We start from the raw sequence: 25885 nt of genomic DNA, 5'->3' as shown, positions 1-25885 counted from the left end.
ATTTTTTTTTTTGACCTTTTCCTGACTAGTTTTGGTTTGTAGTCTTTTTTGTTAGATACTGGAATAGTTAGGCCTGTTTATTTCTTAGTTCTATTTGCTGGAAACACTTATTCCATCCTTTTACCCAAAGATGGTGTTTATCATTGATGGTGAGGTGTGTTCCTTAGAGGAAAAAAAGATGGGTTCTGTTTTCTAATCCAATCTGTTAGTTTGTGTCTCTTTATTTGAGAATGAGTCTGTTGCTGTTAAGAATTATTATTGGACAGTGTGTTCTGATTCCCATCATGTTGTTGTTTTTGTAGTATTTTCTTAGACCTGTTTTGCTGAACTGTTCTGGGATTATTGTTCCCTGTTCCCTTTTGAATGTATTTATCCTTCTCTTTAGGCCATAGTATTCCTTTTATTATCTTTTGTAGAGCCGCCTTAGTGGTTGTAAATTTCTTTAATCTATTATATTCCTAAATACAACCTGTTCAGTTCATACAATGCTACATGTATGTATGTTTTCAGGACTGACCATTTAGCACTGGACAGCCAACTGGTTTGCTCCTCCCTGGGGAGGGCACCCCTCTTGCTCCCAGCTTTCCCAGCTTTCACTGGACAGAGACAGAGATGAGCCCACAAGGCCTTGATCCTACACAAAGAATTCTCTTCTTACTTCTTGCACTTATGCACATTTGCTTAGGTCAGTATGGAGTTCTCTTTACTGGTGCTTTCTAAAGCTTTCAGACAAGTTCAAGCTCATCCCCTGAGTTCAGTATCGACAATATTGTCTTTATAACTTTGATTTCTTTGTTACTATTATTTTCAAAAAATGATTTGTAGGAAGAATCTTCTGTAAAGCATCCATATTTTCAGAAAAATATGTTTTTTATTATGTAAAAAATTCTTTAATCTAATTTTTTAAAAAATATTTATTTATTTATTATGTATACAATATTCTGTCTGTATGCCTGCAGGCCAGAATGGGCACCAGACCTCATTACAGATGGTTGTGAGCCACCATGTGGTTGCTGGGAATTGAACTCAGGACCTTTGGAAGAGCAGGCAGTGCTCTTAACCTCTGAGCCATCTCTCCAGCCCCTCTTTAATCTATTTTTGTGATAGAAGTTTTTCTTTCTCCTTAGACCATGATGGATACCTTTTCTTGGTATGATAGCCTGGGCTGACTGGCATCTGTGGTCTTTCAGAACTTGTAGAATATCAGTCTAAGCCCTCTGGTTTTTAAAGTCGCCACTGAAAAATAAAATGGTGTTCTGAAGACCCTGTCTTTACATGTGGTTTGGTCTTTTCTCTTGCAGCTTTCAAAATCCTTTGTTTGTTTTGTGCATTTCGTGTTTGAATGTTATATGATGTGGGGAGTTTCTTTTCCATTTGATGTTCTGTGTGCCTCTTGTGCATTGATAGGCATCTGATACCTTAGATTCTGGGGCATTTTCTTCTATGATTTTCCTTAAAATATTTTACGTGGCTTTGGGTTTCTTCTCCTCCTTCTGTACTAGTGATTCATGGATTTGATCTTTTTATGATGTCCCAGGGTTCTTGCACATTTCATCAAAAGGTTTTGTTGTCCTTTTTGTTTTGATTTAACATTGACTGAGTGACCCAAACCCTTTACTTATCTTCTCACCCTGACACTCTCTTCCATGTGATCTGTACTATTGGTGAGGCTTTCCATTGAACTTTTAATTTGACTTACTCTATTTTTCACTTTACGTTTTATTTCTTTTTGATTTTCCTTCAGAAATTATTTTGATTAAATTCTGTTTATCTTGAATTGTTTTCTTTATTTCATTGTGCTGTGTGTTTGTGTTTTTGTCGTCTGCATTCCAGCACCTATTCATATCTTCTTTGAGTTCCTTAGCTATTGATTCCTGTACAGTCTTCAGCCTGAGTGATACAGCGGAGTATTTAGAACAGGAGTGTATCTGGCTTCTTTTTGATGACTAGCAGCTTTAACAACCATCATGTGGCCAATTTTTTATCTTGGAATGCTAGTTTCCTAAGTAAATGGCTATGTTAAATTAGGATGTCTGCTGCCTGTTGTGTTTATGGGAGGGGTGTGTGTGTGTGGGTGTGGGTGTGTGTGTATAAAATAATCCAAACAAAAGTTTACCTAATTCCCTGACCCAATAAGGTTTCAGTCCTTACAATTCCATTTGCTTCAGGGCTATTATTTGTTGTTTAATTCTCACACAAACTGAATGGTAAGTTGTGTTCCTTTGCTGCAAAAGCAGGCTTGCAAAAAGATTAAATAATTTGTCCAACCAACAGCAAAGCTTAGGTTCCACTTGTGACCAGCTTGGGTCTAACTCCAGAACAGTTGAGTAAGGACCTTCAAAAAGCTGTTTCTCTATAAAAGCAGCAAAGCCAATGGCTAAGTCAATGAATAAAATGAAGATGTCAGGTATGGAACTCTGGACATTAAGGTCTTGAAGCAGCCCCAGCTTTCTCAGTAAGGACAGCAAAATCTGGGGCAGTTCAGTTGAGCGCTCATCCTCTCCCTGTCAGCTTTGGAGCCAGTGCCTCACAGCCCTGTGGCTCTGCAGAATGGCCACGCCCTTATGAGCTGAGAGAGCTTAGTCACACTTACAGACCCTTCTCCAGGGACCTGCTACTGTTCTGATTTGTCTGCTGGCTCACTGAGCATCTCCATTTTCAGAATTTAGCTTTGTTTGACCACATGACATTTGTTAGATACAATCAGCAGCCAAGTTATTTGAAACCCAGGAGGTACCTAAAGTTCTTTCACCAGTTGAAGATCACAGAAGGCTGACAGAAAGGAAGAAAGAAATGACAGGCAGGCAGGCATGAGGGGAAAACCATGTCCATGGAGTCTCTGAAGAGCTCTCACAGAGTCCTCCAGATCTAGATGACCACAGACATCATCAGGCTGTCCTCGTGCCCAGAAAGGAGGTGCAGACGGCTCCTCGCATTCTTCACCTCTAGCTAACCTTCCACTTCTGCTCAGACAGGAAGTGAAGGCTTAGGCAGAGTTGTAAATTACCCTCTGTACACATCCTCAGCACAGGCTGAGATGTCTCTGCTGATAAATTCAAAGGTTTAATGGATGAGAGACTTCAAAGGCCACACAGGGCAAAAAGATGCAGACTTTATGTAATTATCCCAGCAGGGTTGTGAGCCAAACAGTAACAAGAATAAATCAAGAAAGGGAGGAAGATGATCCCCATCCTGGTATACGTGGCACATTGTGTGCTATGCAAAATTGCCTTTCCTGGGTTTTTGGCTTTTTGTCTTTTTTTTTTAAGGCAGGATCTTTCTTTGTATCTCTGGCTGTCCTCAAACTTGCTAAGTATAGACCAGGCTCTCTTGTCTCTTAAGTACTGGAGTTAAAGGTGTACACTACCACACTTGGCTAAAATTTCCAATTTTTAACCGAAAACTCTAAGACACTCAAAGAAACAGGGAATTATGGCTTATAAAGAGGAAATAAATAAAAGCAGCCAGTCTGAGGAATCCCAGTCTTTGACTCTTTAGATAGAGCAGTGGTCCTCAACCTTCCTATGCTGCAGCCCTTTGATATAGTTACTCATGTTATGGTGGCCCCCAACCATAAAACTATTTCATTGTTATTTCATAACGCTAATTATTTTACTATTATGAATTGTAATATAAATATCTGATATTCAGGATATCCAGTAAGTGACCCCTATGGGGCTTGCAGCCACAGGTTGAGAACTGCTGAGGTAGAGATTAACTCATATATAAGTATACCGCAAAAGTGAGCAGTGACCTGATAAAGAGAAAACCTTAAAGTAGAAAGTCTGGAGTGGAAAAGTTCAGTATCCAAAATGAAAAATCAGCAGGAGAAAGTATCAGTAGTATGCTGATTGTGATCTTCCATTGCAAAGGGCAGAAATCCAGACCATGGAAATGAGCAGAGCATTGGAGACGAATAAAGTAGTTGTACCATGCACGCCAAGTACACTATTAAGAACTGACTTCTCTCAAACAGGCCAATCCCAGCCAAGCACGAGAGAGAACGGTATGTGCATGTGAGTACGGGTGCCTGAAGAGGTCGGAAGTGGGGCCTCTGGAGCTGGAGTTGGTTGTGAGCTGTCTGAGGGGGGTACTGAGAACCAAACTATTGCCCCCTGAAAGAGGAACCACGGAGCCATCTCCCCAGTCCCACCTTTTCTTTTGTTTAAAAAAAAAAATAAAAAAGACAATAAAACTGTCGATGGCTTTACAATATAAGGACAGGATTTGCCTAGTGGAAAAACTATAGAGGAAATGTGATTCCACAGGGCAGGAGGAAGTTTAGGCATGCTATTGAGTTCAATAGAAGTTCAAAGTAGACTGAGGAGTGTGGTAAAATTACCTTTTTAAAATGTATATATAGTTCAGGGCCTGGAGAGACGGCTCCGTGGTTAAGAGCACAGGCTGCTCTTCCTGGGGACACAAGTTCAGTTCCCAGCACCACATGGTGGCTTACTACTGCCTGTAACTACAGTTCTAGGAGATACATGCCTTCTGGCCTCCATGGTAACCAGACACACATGCATGCAGGAAAAACACTCATACACTAAAATAACAAAAATTATTTTTAAAAACGCTAGAAAGTAAGCTTTCTTCAGCACTCCTCAGTCTGCCCGTTTCTGCTGGTAACCCCAGATCTGCTTCCTGCCTCTTGGGAGTTGCCTAATGTGGGAAGTTGACTTAAGTGCTACCATACCATATGTAGCCTTTCATGACTCATTTCTTTCATCTATCATGTATCAGTACTTTTATTATTATGTTAATGGAGAGAGGTTTATTATGGTTTGCAGTTTGAGAGGTTTCATTCATGCTCAGCCTCCTCCATTGCTTTGGGCTTGTGGCGACACAGACATTATAGCAGCAAGAGCATGTGGTGGAGCAGGGTTGCTCAACTCATGACTCAAGGCGGAGAGATGCAGGAGGAGGCTTGGACTGAGCCCTGTCTTTCAAAGGCATATCCAGGAACCCATTCCCTCCAGCCAAGTTCTACACCTCCTGAGGGTCTTTCCAATTAAGCCATTGATGAGAGGCCTCATGAACTAGCTGTCTCTCTAGCTCCCCTCACAGATGGATCCAGAGGTGTGCTTTATTAATCTGCTGGGTGCCTCTCAATTTGGCACCAGGCAGTGGTGGCGCATGCCTTTAATCTCAGCACTCGGTAAGCAAAGGCAGGTGAATCTCTTGAGTTTAAGGTTAGGCTGGTCTACAGGGCTGTACAGAGAAACCTTGTCTCTGGGGGTAAAACAAAACAATACACAGTAGCACAGAGTAAGCACTCCTTCCCCTTCCAAACAGTGTAGAAAGGAATAGGGACAAAGACTGAAACTCAGCAGGGGGAGTTTTAAACCATAACTTTGGGCATGGTGAGTGCCAATTGACTTGGCAGCTCCACCCCTGTGGGCAATTTGGTCAGAGCCCACATGGCCTCTTTGCTGGGCTAGTTTCTCCTTTTCCTGTGGCTTTCCCTGGCAGACAGTCCATGTTCCTGTCTTCTCCAGCTTCCTGTGGTTTCTGTGTCATCTTCAACTTCACTGTCACAGTTTCAAGTGCCCTCCCACAAGTTTACCACAAGGATCGGACCTTGCTACACATTGACTGGCTGCCAGGCTTTCTTTTCTTTTGAAACCTGAATGGAAGCATTAGTGATCTTGTAAATTGTTGCAGTTTTTTGCATGACTGCAAACCAGCATCCCATGAACAGCACTAAGCTTAGGAGTAGTTTGGGTCCCTTGGTTTATAGCCGCAGTGGTTTCTAGGTGCGTTAGCAACTGAACTTGAATCATTTTCTTAGGTAGCCTTGTTCAAGCGGCACTCTCTTACAGGAAAGGCTTCCAGCTGTTTATGCTTTGACACCTTTGACCCTGTGGTAGGTGTACTTACTAGTTTATGCAATATCATCAAGATATCTCTTCCAGAACCATAGCTAGTAGTCCTTTTCTTCTGCTACTTCTGTGTTTATGCTAGGACACAGAAGTTTATAAAAAGTGAACTGACCAAAAAGCAAATAGGCCAAAGATACAATTTAATGAGCGGCATATTAGGATATCTGAAATCCTGAGTAACATGAGGGCCAGGCTAAGTACTGTGTCCACATTGGTGTCAGTGGCCAGGCTGAGCACTGTGTCGACGTTGGTGTCAGTGGCCAGGCTAAGCGCTGTGTCCATATTGGTGTCAGTGGCCAGGCTAAGCACTGTGTCCACGCTGGTGTCAGTGACCAGATCCCTGAGCTTCCTGACGTGGGCTCTGGGAACCGAACCCTTGTTGGCAAGTGCTAGAGCTTCTCTACCTGTGCTATCACTCACTCAGCGTTTGAGCTGTCGAGATGGAATGGGTAAAGAAGTCACCGACTGGAGAAAGGAAAGTAACAGCTGAGAGGAAAGTTCAGGGGTTGGAGACTAGAAGCCCAGTGACAGGGCTTCCCTAGCTGCCTTAGCCACCCCCAACCGCCTCTGTCCAAACTTGCCCTGAGTTCCGTTAAATTTCCTTACCAAAGCTGTCTGTAAGATGAGAATCTCCATCCTTTCAGTTAAAATTGGAGTGGTGTCACTTGCTTAAACACCACTGCTGTTGGAAGAACAGAAAGTGAACCTTTATCAGTCATTAAGACATTTGTGGTGAAGCATTTGTTTGGCGTGTGTAACCAATAAACAGCTTGCCAAGGATACGCTCTCTGGTAGAAAGCCAGCAATCACATTGATGGCAGGGATAAGGTCCAGATTGGTGGGCACGTCACATGATTTGCCTGTAACAGGCTCTGGTGGGCGTGTGCGCTGCTTCACAGCTCCGGGTTACATATTTTCTGTGGCGTGCCTTTAACCCAGTGATGACATACCTCCTCCGTCTCCAGTGCAGATGTTCACCGTGGCAGCAGACATGCTCAGACTGTGTCTGGTCTAGAGTATGAGCTTCAAAAGTCAGTTTAGTTAAGGCCCCACACTCAGAACAGGACCCTGTGACTTTCCATGTGGATGATACACAGGCGCGAGTGATCCTGTGAGGCTCGTGGAAGGCTGGAGCCTCTAGTTTGGTTTCTTTTTTCTATTGTGTATAAATCTCTTGTTTGGATGGATTGGTTACCCAGGCAACACCTGCAGGGTAAAGATAGATAGGCTGCTTGGGGAATGCAGTCACAGGCACCTTAAAAAGACAAAAATCCTGTTGTGTAAAACAAAAAATAGTAAATGGCTGGACTTTTGCTTAACCTGACGTGCTGCAAAAAGCTGCACTGAACAACAGTTTTTCCAGAGAACCTCTGGGATGCGGCATGGTTCTAATTGTAGCTTGTTTTTAATCCATTTGATTCCTGCTGTGTGCCCACTGCTTCAGGCCATTTGATGATTCTCCAGTGAAGCACAAAGTATAATTTTTTTCTCTGAAAAAATGGCATTCTTTTTCTGTTTGTTTGTTTGTGGGCTTTTTTGTTTTGTTTGGTTGGTTTTTCTGGTTTTTCAAGACAAGGTTTCTCTATGTAGCCGTGGCTGTCCTGGAACTAATATTTGCACACTAGACAGGCCTCGAACTCAGATCTGCCTGCCTCTGCCTCCTGAATGCTGGGGTTAAAGGTGTGCGCCACCATGCCCAGCTGTGTTCTCTTATTTTTTTTAATCCTCACGTCTGAGGGTAGACAATCCCTGGACTCAATACTCAGGACCACCACTACCTTCAAAGCTGCTTTTTAACATCAGCTTTGACTGTGCGATGCAGAGTGTATTAGAAAATCTAGAGGCAGTAAAAGATGGGCCAGAGATAATTCATTGAAATAAAGATGAAATTTAAAGGCCTGTTCAAAGTGTGGGCGCTAACAAAATCTAAATCTCCCAGCAATTGGCTGTGCAGACTCTCCCAGTTAGCCCATAGAATATGTGTGAGTACATCATGAATGTTACTGAATTACAGTCTTACTCCAGAGGGCAAAGTATAACAACATTGACCGACCACTGTTAATACTAACCCCTCTCTATTGTAGGAAAATCTGTTTGCATTGGAAGCATGAGAGTATTGTTTTGGGAATCTCATTCTCTAATAGCCGAGCATTTGAGAGCCTTGCAGGAATCCTCTGTGGGATGTAGAGATGGGACCTGGGACCTCATGCATTTGAGTACACAAACCCAGCACAGAGAAAGATATTTGGGTATTAGTGTTCTTTTATGCAGTATACCATCTAATTGCTGATTAAAATTAGCTGACCTTTCCTGCAGACAGCTACAGAGCAGCTACAGGGCAGAGTGAGTGACATTATTGTAAATGTCTGCTTGCTTTGCCCGCCTTCAGAGGTGCTGAGTATTTGGTCTTGCTTTGTTGTGGTACGGAATTTTAGAAATACAGGAGCAGAGCCTCTCTACAGCTGAACATGCACTGGGTTTTCTCCAGTTTGCTAATAGCCATCATTTCCATTTTCTTGCTTCTTCATGCTGTGGTTTGCTAGGCAGAAGAGGCGGCAAAAAGAAGTCTTACATCTCTGTGAGTTCAAGACCAGCCTGGTCTACAAGAGCTAGTTCCAGGACAGGCTCCAAAACCACAGAAAAACCCTGTCTTGAAAAACCAAAAAAAAAAAAAAAAAAAAAAAAAAAAGTCTTACTCTGAAAGCCTTGACAACTGGCAAGCACAGTAGGCATCCTTGCCCTGTTCTTAACCAGAGTCAGAGGGGGAACACAGGAGTACTCAGAAATATTCTCAAGGAGAGAGAGAACTTTCCCTCTAATGCTCTGGACAGGGTTTGAATGTTTGGACTCACAAGATAATCCTCAGTGCAGATCTTGTCAGTAGGTGTGTGCATCTGCCAGTCAGGCTTCCTTTGCCTGTTGCGTGGTGAAGACAGTTGCCTCCATAATGGAAATCCAGTGTTGCATTTGTGCAAGTGTCTTTCATCGTTACAGTTCAGCTTTTATAAATGGAACCTCGACTCCGAGAGGGTAGTTTGTTAGAAGTCTTTCTGCCGAATGTTCAGGAGTGGTTTCCTGTTAGGAGTTCGTGGGCACAGCTGTGAATGCTTCTTTATTTCCAGAATTATATTATAATGCTTTATCATAGTAGGCTCTGCCCCGCCTCAACTTAGCATTCAGAGAAAACTTTTACTGTTTCAGAAGCCATGTAACCCGGTGCCTACTCTTTGTACGTCTCTAGGTTCCACACAGCAGCTGGGGACACAGTAGATGACGGTGCCGTAAGAGTTTACTCACTTTGGTCTCCGTGCTGCCTGTGACAGTCTTCATATTGTGCCTGTGTTTCTTGCACCTGTGCAGGATTCATCAGCTGGACCTGATTATTTGATTTAAAAGAAAAAGTACAGCTTGTTTATCATCTCAGAGTTCTGGCCAGGGAGAATTAGCATTGGAGAAAAGGGGAGACCATAACTCTTTTTTAAAGATTTATTTCTTTATTTCTTATGTGAGTACTCCATCTGCATGTATGAGATTAGGCCAGAAGAAGGCATCAGATCACATTACAGATGGTTGTGAGCCACCATGTGGTTGCTGAGAATTGAACTCTGGAAGAGCAGCATTACTCTTAACCACTCAGCCATCTCTCCCGCCCCCATGATTCATTTTTCAGAGAACTTTTTTTTTTTTTTAAGATTTATTTATTTATGTGTACAGCATTCCTTCCATGTGTGCCTGCAGGCCAGAAGGGGGCACCGGGTCTCATTACAGATGGCTGTGAACCACTGCGTGGTTGCTGGAAATTGAACTCAGGACCTCTGAAAGAGCAGTCAGTGCTCTTAACCACTGAGCCATTTCTCCAGCCCCCGAGAACTTTTTTTTTAATCACTCTTCTTTTCTAAATCTTTTTTAGTGTTTGGTTTTTGTTTTAATCGTGTACGTAGTGTGGGAAAGGTACATGTGAGTTTGCAGGTGTTTTCAGACAGGCTCTCTCACTGAGGCGGTCACAGATTGAGCTAGGCTGTGGCCAGCAAGACAGCAGAATCCTCTGGGCCCCACCTCCCCACACTAGGATCGCAGCTGGTACTGATTGTCCCTAGTGGGAGCTAGGGAACCAAAATCCATGCTTGCTCAGAAATCACTTTACCTACTGAGCCCCTTCCCAAAACCTACTTTACTTTACTCTTTAAGATCTTTATAGTTTGTGTGTGTGTGTGTGTGTGTGTGTGTGTGTCTTTGTAGGAGCGAATGCAGTTATCCACAGAGGTCAGAAGAGGGCTTCAGATGTTGAACCTGGAGGTGCAGACAGTTGTGAGCCCCCTACAGTGGGTGCTGGGAACTAAACTTGGGTTCTCTGCAAGAACAGTAGATACTCTTGACAACTGGGCTGTCTCTCCAGCCCATGTTTTTCTTTCTTTTTTAACACATGCTTTATTTCTAAAATGGGGTTGATGGAAAGATGCAAGTTGTACCAAGCACTCCTTCCTAAGAAACCCACCTACCGCACACTCTGCAGACAGATGCAGCCCCGGGCTGCTGCTCCCGTTTTTCTGCCAGTCCTTAAGAAGGTCCTGTTCCTGCCAAATGCCATGATTCTGAGGGAGTGTTGCTGTGAACTAGGGGGAGGGGACTGTTCATATTAGAAACAAAAGGCCAACCAAGAAAGACACCCCCTCCCTAGAAAGAGGCGGGATCTGCTGTCCTCAGCGGCTCTCGAGGTTCACGCTTGTGTTTAGTAGCTGCTCCCCATTTGCAGTCACTCTTGCAGAGGGGACAGCTTTTATTTGGAAGTAAATTGTAATTCTTTCTGTGGAAAAACAGGAAATAGTCTCTTACCTTCCTAATCTGGGTTTCTTTAAAGTAATTCCATCCAAATGGCACTTTGTGCTTCAGATAAATCAGTTCACATCTCTTCATGGGAGGGAACAGGAAGAGGGCTCTCAGGCAAAGTGCACACAAGCTCAACTGCGTGAGTGCGATCCCTGGAACCCAGGTAAATAGAAAGGAGAACCGACTCCACAGCTAAGTGCGCGCGCACGCGCACACACACACAGCACTTTCTCACACTGCCCTACAGATTGATAGTAATAAAATAATAAAGTTTTGAAAATTAATGATAGTGGGGTACTTTACAGTTTGCCTTGGTCACTTTTGTGTTCCTTTTGACACACACCAGTAAGGTTGCAGCTGTGCTCTTACATAATGATAAAAAGAGTGAGCACTAAGTTTACCTTAGTGTTTAATGCATTATATAGTTTAGATATTATGATTAGGTATATTCCAAGTTTGCATTCAATTTCCTATACATACTTCTTCCTCACCCAAAGTAAAGTACTATACAGTCTTGAATCCAGAAAGAGAAAATGCAGTTCTTGCTGCCAGTGTGCAAGGTCAAGAAGGGCAGGAGCCTCAGCCAGCCACTTTGCTGCTGTTTCCCCCGGAGCCCAATCAGTGCCTGACACAAGTACTCGGAGAAGAGCATTTAGAATGCAGACTCCTGATGGTGTTCAGGTGTCCAGTTAGCCTGGACCGTGGTCTAGTCTCTAGAAAAGCGGCCACGACAGAAAGAAGTGCTTTTGTTCAGGAAATGACTGAACTGATGCTTTTCAGCTCTCGGGGCTTGTTCTCATTGCTTATGTTCATTTTCTACATTAACCCAAGCATTGCCACATTATAAACAGCATCAGACTGCTGAAGACAGCTTCCGAATGCTTGAATTACCCACCCAGGTACCAACAAGATCTAAGTGTGAAAGAAAGAGGTTTTGTGGGAATATTCTCGGGTGTGCCAGACTTACTAAAGTATTCCACCTTTGAATCTTCCCAGGAGCACTCACTGTGGGCCTAGTGCGACAGTGTCAAACAATCCATGGACGAGACCGGACCTGCATCCCTCCCCGGCTTCCCCCAGAGTGGGTCACCACCCTGTTTTTTATCATCATGGGCATCATTTCCTTGACTGTCACATGTGGTTTGCTGGTGGCTTCCCACTGGCGAAGAGAAGCTACAAAATATGCTCGGTGGATAGCATTCACTGGAAGTAAGTAGCCCACTTACTAAGTTGGTCTAGAAGGCACGCACAGTGGCGTTTGTACGAAGATTATCAAGATCAGTCCAAAGGACCCAGTAAATCTTCCCGGAGCACCACTCACGTGATCATGAGATAGACCACACAGTCCCACAGCTCGTCAGCGTTGTCACTGCAGGACCAGGACACCCACAGCTGTCACTGCTCTGTGTGAATGCTCTTTTAATGAGGCTCACTTTTATTCTCTGTAACGTAGTGTTTTAGGTTTGTGACTCGGAGCTACCACTAGTCCGGGTGGTTTCCACTTCATGAAGGTACTGGTATCCTCTATCAAAATAAAGATAAATCTAGGAAAATATATAACTTAGATGAAGGCAATGATTTGCTTTTTAATATTGTTGAGTTTTGTTTCTACTGGGTTGGATTACCATTGAAAAATCAACACATTTAGTTTTTTAGTAACTGTCTGCCACAGTTTCTTATTCTCCTAAGCTGTTCATGGTGGTGTCATGGATTTATCTATTTCATAGAGTATTCACTTATAATTTGCAAAACTGGTTTAAGTACTGAACACTTTAGAAACTTATCCCAAGTTTAAGGAAAACAAATACACACACACACAAGAACATTTCTGTGATTCTCCTTTTTTGTCTCTAAAATAGTTTTTCACCACAGGGTATATTTGGCATATTTGGAAACATTTTTATAATCACAGCTAGTGGGAAGAGGCCGAGTGTGCTGCTGAACATCCCCACAGAGGGAAGTGTGGTGCACAGTAGCCATGGTCACTGGTCTGCACTCGTGGGATGAAGACGTGTGCAGAGCACTGAGGTCTCCAGTGCAGAGTCTTAGGCTCATCTCAGGTTGCATACGTTTCCAAAGATAGTTTTAACATAGCTCACTCTGCTTAATGTTTTTATTTAAAATGACTATAACCAGAGTAAAAGATAACTTCAGGTAACCCTATTAACATTAAAACTAAGTTTATCTCAGCTAGACTTGTAGCTGAGTTAGAGCACTGCTAACTCTATGTGAGGCCTTGGGTGCTGTCCCTACCACCGGAGGACAATCCAAATATGCACCATGTCTTTGGAGCTGAGGGTAGTGTTGTTCCTCCGGGACTCCCTGTCTCTCCAGCTGCCTTGGAACTTTGTTTCCGACTTCGTTCATTTTTGTCTTACCGTCTTCCTGAATAGTAGAATCTAGATCAAATTGCCTTTGAGGTAAGCAACTCCTCCTTGCCCTTATTAAAAATGATAAACAATCTGATGATCTGTTCTTGTCAGAGACCTGAGACAACTCTTTTCCAGAGAGTGAGGCCAGAGGCAATTGTAGAGAGGAGGCTGCTTGCTGAAAGCGTATTGCTGAGGACTTAAATAAAGAGAATCTAATCTTGTATCTTCTACTCACAGACACACTCATTTATCCAGGCTTGATTCACTCACTAATGAGTAAAACAATATCAGGGACCAAAAACCTAAACTGCAACGTGACAAATTTACATAGGCAAGAACAGCGGTAAGAGACTCGTAGGGGCATTCCCCTTCAACAAAAAGGTCTTTGCGTATAGTTGACTCCAAAATGCAATGTGTTTCTTTTATTTTTGAAATTGTATGTGCATATGGGAGTGATTTAAGTTGATGGATGGTAACCAAGTAAAGTCTCATTCTTCACTGCCACCAGCCTTCAGAGCCTCTTTGCCAGAGGCCCTTGCTGTTTCCAGCAGTTTCTGAAGAGTAGTGTTGTATACGCAGAAACCCATATCTACTCTAAAAAATACATACTTATACTAAAATGTCTCCATTTTCTACCTCTATTCTTTAACGTAAAATGGCTTGGAGTAAATTTAAATTGACATTTTGTCTGTGCTTGCTGGCTGGGGAGCTCCCCCTAGTGGTTCAGCTATGAAGAGGTATTTGAGCCCTGCTGTATATAGTTTTGTTTTGTTTTTCAATTTTTGAGATAGGGTTTCTCTGTGTAGCCCTGGCTCTCCTAGAACTCACTCTGTGGACCAGGCTGGCCTTGAACTCAGAGATCCACCTGCCTCTGCCTCCCGAGTGCTGGGATTAAAGGCGTGCGCCACCACTGCCCATGCGTATATAGTTTTTCATTAGTTAGGTAGTAGTTTTTGTAATAATGTGAGAGTAACGTTCTAATGACAGATCCTCTGTCAGGAGAACCCCATGTGATGGACCTTGCCAGTAGGGACAAGAAAAGCAAGGATGAGTTTTTTTCTTTAATTCTGACCCTGTTCTTGTATCACTCGTGTGTGTGTGTGTGTGTGTGTGTGTGTGTGTGTGTGTGTGTGTACCCACAAGTGTATGCTCATGTGGAGGCCAAAGGTTTTTATCAGGTGTCCTCCCTACCACTCTCCAACTTAATTTTTGAGACAGGGTCTCTCACTAAACTTGGTACTCACCATTTGGCTAGACTGGACATCCAGCAAGCCCTGGAGAGCCATCTGTCTCCACCAGCCGCCTGCCATACCCAGCGGTTTGTGTGGTACTGGGGATCTGAACTTGTACCTCTCCATGCACAGCTGGTACTTCACCTACTGAGCCTTTTCCACAGCCCCCTTTTTACCACTCTGATCACAGACTCAGATGCAGGGGCTCCTGTTGTCACTACCGAGAAACCTGTCTCGTGGCGGAGATGGTGCTGACTCTGTGAGCTTGCTTGGGACCAGAGCTTGATCATCACATGTGATAGCTGCTGCTGTTGTAAGACTAATGATGATTTAGGATCTGAAGTAACTTCACAGTTCTCAATAGCTTCAAACAGAAACTCCAACTACATAAATCTGGACCCTAGAAAGTATAGAGAACCAGATTCCTAGGCCTTAAAATCAGAATTAACAGGAAGCTGTTGCTTTCTCAAATTATGTTGAACTATTCATAACCAGTTTAGAAAATACTCTTCAAATGTTTATCTATAATTGTAGCTGTTAAATGAGTGGTATTTATTGTCCATTAATATAGGACAGAATTTTTTCAGTAGAGAAAATTAGCACAGTAACATAAACTAATGTTTATATATTACTAAAGTGTTTCTGAATTATTTTACTGTTTGCTAAGTTGCTCAATATCAGAAAAAAAATGTTTTAAAAGTAGTCTTGCCCCCAGTGGACAAGTGTGTGTGTGTGTTTACACAGTGTGTTCATGCAGGCTTTCGTGTATAATTCAAGCTAGCCTGCTGCTTGAGTTCTTGCCTGCACCCCCAAGAGCTGCACTTGGTTCACACACAGCTCCCTCAACCCCATGGCCCCCATTAGACTGATTTCATTCTCTCTCTCACACTGATAAGTGGATGTCTACAGCACATCTGAAATTAGTTACTAGTCAAAAGGGCCAAAACCCCAATGGAATCTGACGCTTACATTTTTCCTTTGTAGAAAGAAATACAAAGAATTCAGATTTTGCTTGTATGATATTGTTTTGTGCAGTCATTTGTCTAAAGTGAACTAGGTTTTCTGTCTGTACAGTATAGAATAATCTACCAAAGTGATACAGAGCATAAAAGAATACTGATATGTCTGGGCGCTGGTGGCACACGCCTTTAATCCCAGCACTAGGGAGGCAGAGGCAGATGGATCTCTGTGAGTTCGAGGCCAGCCTGGTCTATACAAGAGCTAGTTCCAGGATAGGATCTAAAGCTACAGAGAAACCCTGTCTCAAAAAACAAAACAAAACAAAAAATATAAAAAAGAATACTGAAATGTTTCTTAAGTGATATTACTTAAGCAAATGTTGCCATTTAATGTACTATTGGTATTCATCCAGGAAATGATGGCATTAAGTTCTTCTGATTGATTAACCCACCAAGAAAATTTTAGAGCTATTGGCAACTGATATATTTGTTCAGGGTTCTCTCGATATTCCTAGGATAGGTTTGTCTTGGAAAAGTTTCCCATTCTATTTATGAGAAAGTTTCAGATTGTCATACCCAGCAGCTAGTTCATCTGTGTTCAGAGAGCCTTCTGAGCTGGGCGATGTTGGCGCACACCTTTAATCCCAGCACTCAGGAGGCAGAGGCAGGTGGATCTCTGTGAGTTCGAGGTCAGCCTGGTCTTCAAGAGCTAGTTCCAGATCAGGCTTCAAAGTTACAGAGAAACCCTGTCTTGGGGCAGTCAGCTTTCTGTCCCAAGAAGTTCAAGGGACGATGAACACTTGACTACTACCTTCAAGAAACAAAAATAATTTCTCAGAAAAGCTAACCTCACTGTGGGTAATTTATGTTTACTGGGAAGAGCATTTCTTTGGTAGCACTGGAAATACACTATTTGGTAAAAGATTAGACGGGTATCACTTCTGCCCAGATACTGGGTTTTCTAGTAATCTTTCTAGGAACATTTTAATGAAAAATGTATTTTATTGTGTTTATATATAAAACCCAAAGGGGATTTCTCACTCTTCCTGACTTTGTTGTCTGTGTATTTAGAACCCTGATAGAAACATTACTGTGTTAGAACATTATCCTGGAGAGATAACTACTCTGACAGTGTGCTAACCATCCCAGAGATCGGATGATCTTTCTCCAGTTGGTTGAACATCAGAGTAAGAGAAGTAGTATTTATGTTTGTGCACCTTCTCCCTAGGCTCCTCTGCACTGTGAGGAGGACTGGCAGTGCAGCTGTGACGTAATAGTGGCAGCATCTACTCAGCCCTCTGTCAGTCCGATGCTTTGCCAGGGGCTTGACTTGTTTCATTTATCCTGTTAATATTTCTCCTATTTTAAGGAAGAAAACAGACCAGCTAATGATGTTAGGGCAGAACATCACCCCCAACTCTGCCCTTAATTATAAATGTTAAGACAGACACACATACACATACACACACACAAATGCTCATAATTCAAAATCATCTAAAGACTTGCATAAAGAACTGTAGCTCGGCATCTACTGTTAGATTTGTTAGGCTTCAGGGAATTGTGTGACCTGTAGTGCATACAAGTCTTGACAAGGGGTCATGTTTTCACAGGTGTGGCCTTGATATCTACAGGTCATATAAATTGCTTTGTACCAAATCTTCATTGTTGTTTTTGGTTTTGTTTTTTTCCCATCACCAAAGCATGTTACTAATGTTGTATTTTGGTTTGTTTTACAGTGATCCTTTTCTGTATGGCTGCCCTAATATTTCCAATAGGATTTTACATCAATGAAGTCGGAGGTCAACCTTATAAGTTACCCAACAACACAGTAGTTGGGTCGTCATATGTACTTTTTGTCTTATCGATTTTCTTCACAATAGTAGGACTTCTCTTTGCTGGCAAAGTCTGTTTACCAGGCTGACGAATGTCTAAATGGCTTAACTTGCTTTTATTTTTAATTTTATTTTTTATTTTTAGAGGTTGGGAGGACAAAAAGAAGGCATCTGGGCAGTCCTCTCATAGGAAGATGCTTAGATGAACCTGATGCTGAAAAGAAAAAAAAGTGTTTTGATTTGTTCTCACTATGCACTTTGGATTTTAAAAAAGAATGAGAGCCTTTTCCATAACCAAATACAATATTGACTAAATCTCCTGAGCATATTCAGGCAGGCAGTCTGCACTGTGATAGCGACCTAGTGAAGGAGAGTGCTTTATACTGAAAGCATGTGGCCCTGTGACTCTGGTGATCTGTTTTTAATGTTTAATGATTCATGGGGAGGGGGGGAGCCTAGTATTTATGAATCGTGATGGACCAGAGGGGTGCTGGAGGTTCGTGTGGGGCTGGCCTCACCTCCTAAGACGTTAGTGTTCTCAACTTCTTTGTCATGTTGTGAGCCTTTGGCACTGCAGTGGATTGCCGTTGCATTACTGCACCGAGAAGCCAATAGATCAAAACTTGTTTGCTAAAATGTATGTAAAAATTCTAAAATTCCCTAATCTCTGTGTACAAACAAAAAAAGAAAACACTAAGAAACAAGTTTGGGGTGGGTGGGGGAAATCTTCCTTATATTTATATAAATATATATATAATATATATATTTTGCTGATGCAGTATACAGTGTGTATATGTGTGTGTGTGTATGTGTGTGTACATTTATATATGCACACATGCAAACAGTTCCTGGAAGAGAACTCTGAATGCTTGCTAGCAAAACACTGTGGTGTGCAACCTAGAACTCAATAGAAAAAAGCCATTTATCTGAAGGCTGCATAGTGGAGAGAGTCTTCAGTTTACCTCATTCTTTGTAGTAGCCCTTGATTTTGACAGGTTTCTGTAATAGGTACAAATAACTCCATACCTTTCTAGGTGCAATTTTAAGTTAAGCTAAAGATTCTTTCTAGGTTTAATTTATTTGTATATGATAGTAAAAGTAAGGTCATGTCAAACCTTATAGGTTGGGGAATCTGTCACTGTTGAAATGATTGGCAACTGTCATCTGTTGTATTATAGAGAATTGTATTTCCCCACTGGTTCAGTCTTCTACATTAATAATGCATTGTATATGTTCAAGCACACAACTTCATGTAAACACAAGTTCACTAGCAAATATATGGCTGTTTGGCCTATTTACAACACTAATTCTACTCTACCATAAAAGTGGCATTTTATCTGTAAGATTGTTAATGCATCTTTACCAGACACTTGAGCAATACACTGTTCCCTTTGTATGCTTCACACCTTTGTTTGCTTGAAAAGCTAACACCCTTGCATTTGTTTTGAAGGCTGCATTAAACCCACGGCCTTAAGGGTTTTTCTAGAAACAACAGTAAGCTTACCCTGAATTCATAAATACTTTAAAACACAGTCCATTCTTCTCCACATGTCCATGTCTGTGTCAACACCTAATTTTTCCTGGTGAACATTATCTAATGCCATTTGAAGTTAGTCACGAGGAGGGTGTTTCATGGCGTGGAGCTGAGTTTGTCCTCTCTATAGTGAATGGCAGTCTAGATGTCCCTGTTGGTGAACAGAACAGAGCCGCACGCAGCCCAGGCTTCGTACAGCCGGAATGATTTCTATGAAGCTTGATTATTCCTCAGAATAGTTCCTCAGAGGTGGAGTTGCCTCCTCAGAGACAGTCCAGAACGGAGCTTCATTTCCTTCCCGCCAGCTTGTTCTTCACCTGTGTCTCACAGTATTAAGTTGTGGATGAAAACCCAGTGTTTGGGCTCACCCAGGAAGCCTGGAGGAGACCCTTCTGTGCAAAGCCTGTTAATCAGAGGAAGGACACTTCCACCAAGTATTACATCCAGTCAGTTCTGAGGCCACCACTAGACATGTTTGTTGTGTGCACACTGTGGATTGTGCTCGGATGACCCCTCAGTCAGATGGGTCACTTTGAAGGGAAGCTTTGGTAGTTGGCATTATACCACTGATATGAAGTATTAGCAACATACAGTTCAAATTAACTGACATGACCAAGAGCTTTTCTCTTTCAAAAGATGGGTTTTATTGTAAATAGTTTCTCAAGATATTTTTAACTGGATCATGAGCATGGGGAGAGAAAGTTTCTCAGCTGCTATGAATTTCCCCGCTGTTTACTTCTCTCACAGTGGTATTGCATTTAAGATTACAAAATTTTAGGTTATTTGTATCTATTACCCAAACCATTAAATTGTCTTTAATTTCATCATTGTCTTGGAGGACCAGTGCATGACGAGCTGGTGGGGGACATCTCTCTAGCCACTCAGCACTCTAACCCAGGATTGGACCATCCCATCTAGTAGTGTGTGAAGTCCCGTCCTTGTCACCTCTCCCAGACCAAATGTTGCTGAAGTGGGCTCATTCGTATAATCTGTCCTGTAAGTGGAAGGATGCCCAGCTGCCAGCAGCTGCTTTTTAAAGGTCACTATGAGTACTACATAGCACAGTATTAATTTATAGCAGGAGTCATATCTTGTAAAATGTATATAAAACACTTATGGTGCAATCATTTGTCAAATTTTTGTCTGTTACATTGTTCTTAGAGTGTACGCTCTTCTCATGCCTAAGAGTATCACTGTAAAATCTGCTGAAAACTATTTTTAGGTTTTATTTGCACAAGACTGAATTAGTTTGAGTTTTGGGGAAGCTCCTATTGAACAAACCTAAACATCTGTAAGATAAAAATCTCCAATTCATTAAAAGCAAACATTTCAGTACAATCCTTTCCAAAGGTAACCCATGTTCCGTGTTGTTCGTGTGTGGGTGTGACGTTGCAGACTCTTCATCTCTCACAAACCTAGTTTCTGTTCCTTCTGTTTTGTTTTTGAAGGATGCCTTTTTTTCCTTTGTAATGTTCTAGATGACCAAAACACATTGGTTTTTATCCTTTTGCCTACAGCTTTGATTTCTCTGTGTGGTGTTGTGTGAGTTCACTGTTTAATCTCTTCAGTGAAATAGCAGATAGTCCTGGTGACAGGCAATCTATTGATTTAGAAGAAAGGTCCTGAAAAGGTGTGGGAAACTAACTTTGGATCTATTCTTAGCTATGATTTTGCATCATGGGCTTCGTTAGAAGAACGTGTTGCATTTATTTTGTCTTTATTAAAAGACTACTAGTCACCAGTTACTCTGGTTACAGTAACTGTTTTATCAACCCTCTTTGATTTTCTTTTAAATTTTCACTCACAAGTCAAAACAGTAAGCTTTCAGAGAATTTTTGAAGGATAAAAATATATGAAGGAAAAAGGTGGTCTGTGTAGAATTACCTCCACAGAGATTTTAGTTGTATTGCCTTGAGAGGTTTTAGTTTGTGGTCAAGATCTGTATATTATCCCAACTTTATTGAGAATTGTTTTCTAATTGGTTATAACATTTTTTCAATTAATAGTTTGAAAACAAATTGTTAATACGACTGTATAAAGTGAACATAATTTTCTTCACTTGTATTTTTGTTATTGAGCAAGTTTATCAAAATAAATTGTCTACTAAAGAAACTAAAAAGGCTTCTATTACTTTTAATAAGCTGTGATTTTAAATGTTTACTCCTAGGGATGTAGCTCTCCCGGGCCATGTGTTCAATCACCAGCACTGAATGAACCACTAAATATAGTCGTGGTACTTGCCTGTAATTCTAGTGCCCAGGAGGTAGAGGCATGAGGCTCAGAAGTTCAAGGTAATCCTCAGCTGCATGGGACGTCTGAGGCCAGCCCGTGTTAAAGCTAACAGAACAGCCTCACAGCACTTGTGCACATTCACAGAGACCTGGCCTCTTGGGTGATGCTGTTAGCACCGCATGTGAAGGAGCCCCCTCTTCCACTTCCACTCCTCGCTCGTCTTTAGACAAGAACAGTTGCGATTTGAAAGAGAGTGTTCCCCATAGCCTCAGGTTTTCATAGTTTATTCAGATATCTGAATACTTGGTCCCTAGTTGGTGGCTGTCTGGGAAGTTTTAAGAAGAGATGTGGCCTCATGGAAGAATTATGTCTCTGGGGTGGGAGTGGGTTTTGAGATTTCAAAGCCGCATGCCATTCCCAGTTCTCTGTTCCATGCTTGCAGTTCAAGAAGTGAGCCCCCGGCTTCTGCTCCCACTGTCATGCCTGCTGCCATGCTTCCCGCCATGACTGTTACCCCTCTGAAACCAAGCCAAACAAGCCCTTCCTCCGGAAGTTGCTTTAGTCATTACGTTGTAGCACAGCAACGGAAAAATAACAGTGCGCTTATTATTAATATTCCAAGACATGGATGGATTAGGCCAGTTTTCTAGTAAAATAAATAATGTGCCCCTTTCTCTGGCACTTTTTCACATTGCTTAAATATTTAGTAGTGGTTGTATAAGACAGATTTATTCACCCATTAAAGCAGCTCTATCCTCTTACATTGCATTGTTTTTTGTTGAAATGCAGTTGAAGAACCAAAGAACTTTTGGGTCATCCATAATTGTCATGGGGTAAAAGTTACTCTGTACATCTAAAGGTCTGACCAGCTCACCTCCTACTTGACTTACTAATGTGGTTAGTGACTAGCAAGATGAACTTACTAGTTGGAATGCCACCTTAGGCTAACTGCTCTAACACCACTGTTTGGACCATCAGCAACGTCTGCCCCAAGTGCTATTATAAGGGTAGTTTTCACAAGTGTAAGCTGACATAAAAGGATTTTATTTTTAACAACAAAGTGTGTGTATGTGTGTTTAACAAAACAGCCTAAGGGGCTGAGGACAGAGCTCAGTGGTTAAGAACAAGGGCACTGACTGCTTTTGCAGGGGACCTTTTGGTCACCAGCACCTACACCGGGCAGTCAACCTGCAACTTCAGATCCAGGAGATCTGATGCCCTCTCCTGGCCTCCATGGGCATTGTACACATGTGTATACTCACAGGCACTGCATACATGTACATACTCCATGGGCACTGTATACATGTGCATACTCACAGACGCTGCATACGTGTACATACTCCATAGGCATTGTACACATGTGCATACTCACAGGCACTGCATACATGTACATACTCCATGGGCACTGTACACATGTGCATACTCACAGACACTGCATACGTGTACATACTCCATGGGTACTGTACACATGTGCATACTCACAGGCACTGCATACATGTACATACTCCATGGACACTGTACACATGTGCATACTCAGACACTGCATACGAGTACATACTCCATGGGCACTGTACACATGTGCATACTCACAGGCACTGCATACGTGTACATACTCCATGGGCACTGTACATGTGCATACTCATAGGCACACACATTTACAAAAATAAAAACACTTTTTAAAGCCCAGGCATATTGAACATGATAAGTGCCCGCTCATAACCCACCTTCCTGAGAACCACTGTTAATAGCTTATTGAGTATTTTTTTCTTTTAAAAAAGTTTATTTTAAAATAGTTATTCTTAGATAGTTTCCTACATATATACAGTATATCTTGATCCCACCCACTCCTAATTCCTCCCAGGTAACCCTCCCACCTTTACACCTTTGTAAATTTTTCTTGCAGCCATCAAGTCCAGTCACTGCAGCCTAGATCACAAGGGCAACCTACCAGCAGCCACAGCCCTGATGAAAATCGCTACCCATCCCCCACAACATCAGCTGCCAGTAACTCCTCAGCTAAGATAAAGGGATTTTCTTTTCACAGATACATTCACCTCATGATTTATTGGGTATTCCAACAGGCATTTTACAGCTGTTCATCTTAATAAGGTGTTTTTTTGTTCTGTTTTGGTTGGTTGCTTGGTTTGGGTTTTGGCGGGGAGGTGATTGTTGTTTGGTTTTTTTGTGTAATCCTGACTGTCTTGGAACTCACTATGTGGACCAGGCTGGCCTCCAACTGAGAGATCATTCTGCCTCTGCCTTCCAAGTACTAGTGTTAAAGTTGTACATCACTACTCCCATATAAGAGGTAATATTTTACACAAACACACATGTGCACACATCTGCCAGGACTTTTCTAGGCGGCATTCCATCTTATAAATAATACCTGTGTGGACACAATTTCCTCTGCAGGTTATTTCTCCCTTGAGGGATTTGGGAGGGCTTTTGTTGTTCTTGAGTGATTCTGAGGCTTTTCGTCCGAGCTAGTGAGAGCTCACTGACTCTGGACTGATAGTGGGGGAACCTGCATAGGACCAAACTAGGACCACTGAATGTGGGGAACGGTTGTGAGGCTTGGGCAGTCTGTGGGGCCACTGGCAGCGGTTCCAGGATTTACCCCTAGTGCTTGATCTGGCACATTCTCTTTGGAGGAATACCTTGTTCAGCCTAGATATAGGAGGGAGGGCCTTGGTCTTGCCTCAAAGAGAAGTGTCAGACTTTGGTGATACCCCTTGGGAAGCCTTACCCTTTCTGAGGAGTGAATGGGGGGCTAGGGAGGAAGGGTGAAGGTGGAGGAGGGGAGGGAGTGGGAACAGATGTTGTAATTTAGAAAAAGTGGCATGAGAAAGACACTCAGAGCTCAGGTGGAGAGGTTTTTATTGGGAGAAAGTGAATGGGAAAATGGGGGAAGGAAGAGGGGAGACTGGCCTCTGGGGACAGAAGTAAAAGGGGTCAAGATGGACAGGCAGATGGAGACAGAGATAGAGGGATGGGAGGTGGGCAGGGCCCTTAAAAGGGACCATAGTGAATGTGCACAGGTGGTGCTCTTAGTGGCTGCAGCTGAGGACGGACACCCATGTATAGCAGAGCTCACCAACCCTATCCTCCTGCTCCACCCTCAAGAGATCCTCTCAATCCTTCACTGGTAGCTTTGCCTTCCGTTCAAAACTGTCAGTCTGGTCTCTGGTGGGGCTGCTGTATAGAGGCTCGAGTACTAACATGCCTTCCTTTTTATTTATTATAAAAAGGTGAGGAGTTAGAAAGGGGTAGCAGGTGAGGCAGGGATGAGGACACCATATTCTCAGGACTACTTCCTGCTGACTTGGGCGTTGTTCATCTTTGGGGAACCTGGGAAAGCTGGGGTGCTGGCCACATCCCGGAGTAGCTGTTTTCACTTCACGGTTCATGCTCTGTGGAACCATCAGGTGCCGCTTGGACCTAGCAAATGCTGTCCAACGCGGATCCAAGTCGACTCCCGAGGGCTTAAAGCACCTGATCCTTTCCCATCCCCACAACATCACCTGGACATGTTTGCGCCTCCAGCTCTATGGCCAGCAGCTGGTGGTCCTGCAACACTAGCAGATTAGGAGTGGTCAGGGGTCTCCAGAAACATCCCATTGGGAGCAAGGAGGTATCAGAAGACCCAAGGGTCTGCAAATTCCTAGTGTCCCAGGAATTCAGAAGGGGTCAGTTTCGAGATAGGCACAGGCCCGTCCAGTGGGTCATCACCCAAAGGGTGGGGACCAAGGGCTCTGAGCCTGAGACACACAGTCACTTGGTACCAGGACTTCGAGAAAAGTCAGAGGTGAGGAGAAGACTGTGGTCGAGAAAGGAAGCCTCACATCCAGGGGAATGGTCAGGGATGGGTAGCCCCACCAGAGACCCCGCTGACAATATGGAATGGAAGACGGAGCCACCCGTGAACAAGAAAGCAGATTTGTTGCAGGTGGAAAAGAGCAGATCTGTTGGGGGATGAGCAGGTGGGTAGGGTCCCAGGGTGAAGGGATTGCCTTTTAGTGAGCTCTGCCACTGAGCAAACATGCCGCATGCAACAGAGATCAGGAGAGCGGGCAGAATGTCTCAAAGGTCCCATAAAATATCACAATATAGAGTGCCAGCAAGCAGATTTTCTGATAGACTTACTCTCATGAGTGAAGCAGAACAAGATTCAATGTTCTTTTTAATCAAGCAAGGATTGCTAGGAAGGCACAAGCTGCCTGGTCATCAGTCAAGGGGCAGGGGCGAAGGACTGGGTCTGAGAAATGCGACTGGCACAGGCCACCTAGTAGTGGGTCGTCAGGCAAAGGACAAGGGCCAAGGGCTCTGAGCCCGAAAGAGTCATGGTTGCCTGGTACCAGTACTTAATGAAGCCAAAAGGCGAGAACACACATCGGAGAGACAAGATGAGCCCTCACTAGTGGAAATAGCCAAAGGTGGAGAAAGGGGAGTGGCTCACCAATCGTGCAGGTTTTGGATGGAGGGACCAGCGATCCTGAGAAGCGAGGCTGTCATGTGGACCGGGTTCCTGGATCCTGGCGTGCCTTAAATTGCCTGTGGGCAAGAGGAAACTACAGAAGAACCTTTCCCCATCAGGGAACCAATGTTGTAACTTAGAAAAAGCAGTGGGCAGAGAAAGAGACCGTGTGACAGCTCAGGGGTTTTTTTGTTTGTTTGTTTGTTTTTAAATTGGGGGAAATTGGATGGGGGAGGGAAGACCAGCCTCTAGGTACAGAAGAGAAGCGGGGAGGGAGGGAGGAAGGGATGTGAGGTGGGCAGGGGCCTTAAAAGGGAACGTAGTGAATGTGCACAGGTGTTGCTCTTAGTGGCTGTGGCTGAGGACATATATCCCAAAGTCAGGCCAGTATAGATGCTTGAATACTAAAAACAGGGATAGCTATGTAAAATGAGAAAAGATTGTATTTAAAAAAATTCTTAATAAAAACAAAAAAAGGAACGCTGCTGTAAATTCCAATTACAAAGCAATTTACCAAATACCAAAACAATTTTACAGTCTA

The 25885-nt window shown here is 42.9% G+C and overlaps 1 protein-coding gene across 1 annotated transcript in view; it reads left to right on the top strand.

Annotated features, from left to right (window-relative positions):
- The window catches only part of Mosmo (modulator of smoothened), a 63018-nt gene extending 42270 nt beyond the window's left edge, over positions 1-20748 (top strand). The window contains exons 2-3 of the mRNA XM_057779164.1: positions 11706-11918; positions 17009-20748. Coding sequence (XP_057635147.1) covers positions 11706-11918; positions 17009-17193 — 398 coding nt within the window. The 3' untranslated portion in view covers positions 17194-20748. The remainder of the gene's footprint in view (positions 1-11705; positions 11919-17008) is intronic.
- Positions 20749-25885: the final 5137 nt, after the last annotated feature.

Source organism: Chionomys nivalis, chromosome 8, assembly GCF_950005125.1.
Source record: "Chionomys nivalis chromosome 8, mChiNiv1.1, whole genome shotgun sequence".
In the NCBI taxonomy this organism is placed as follows: Eukaryota; Metazoa; Chordata; class Mammalia; order Rodentia; family Cricetidae; genus Chionomys; species Chionomys nivalis.
This window is presented reverse-complemented; position numbering and strand designations above follow the sequence as displayed.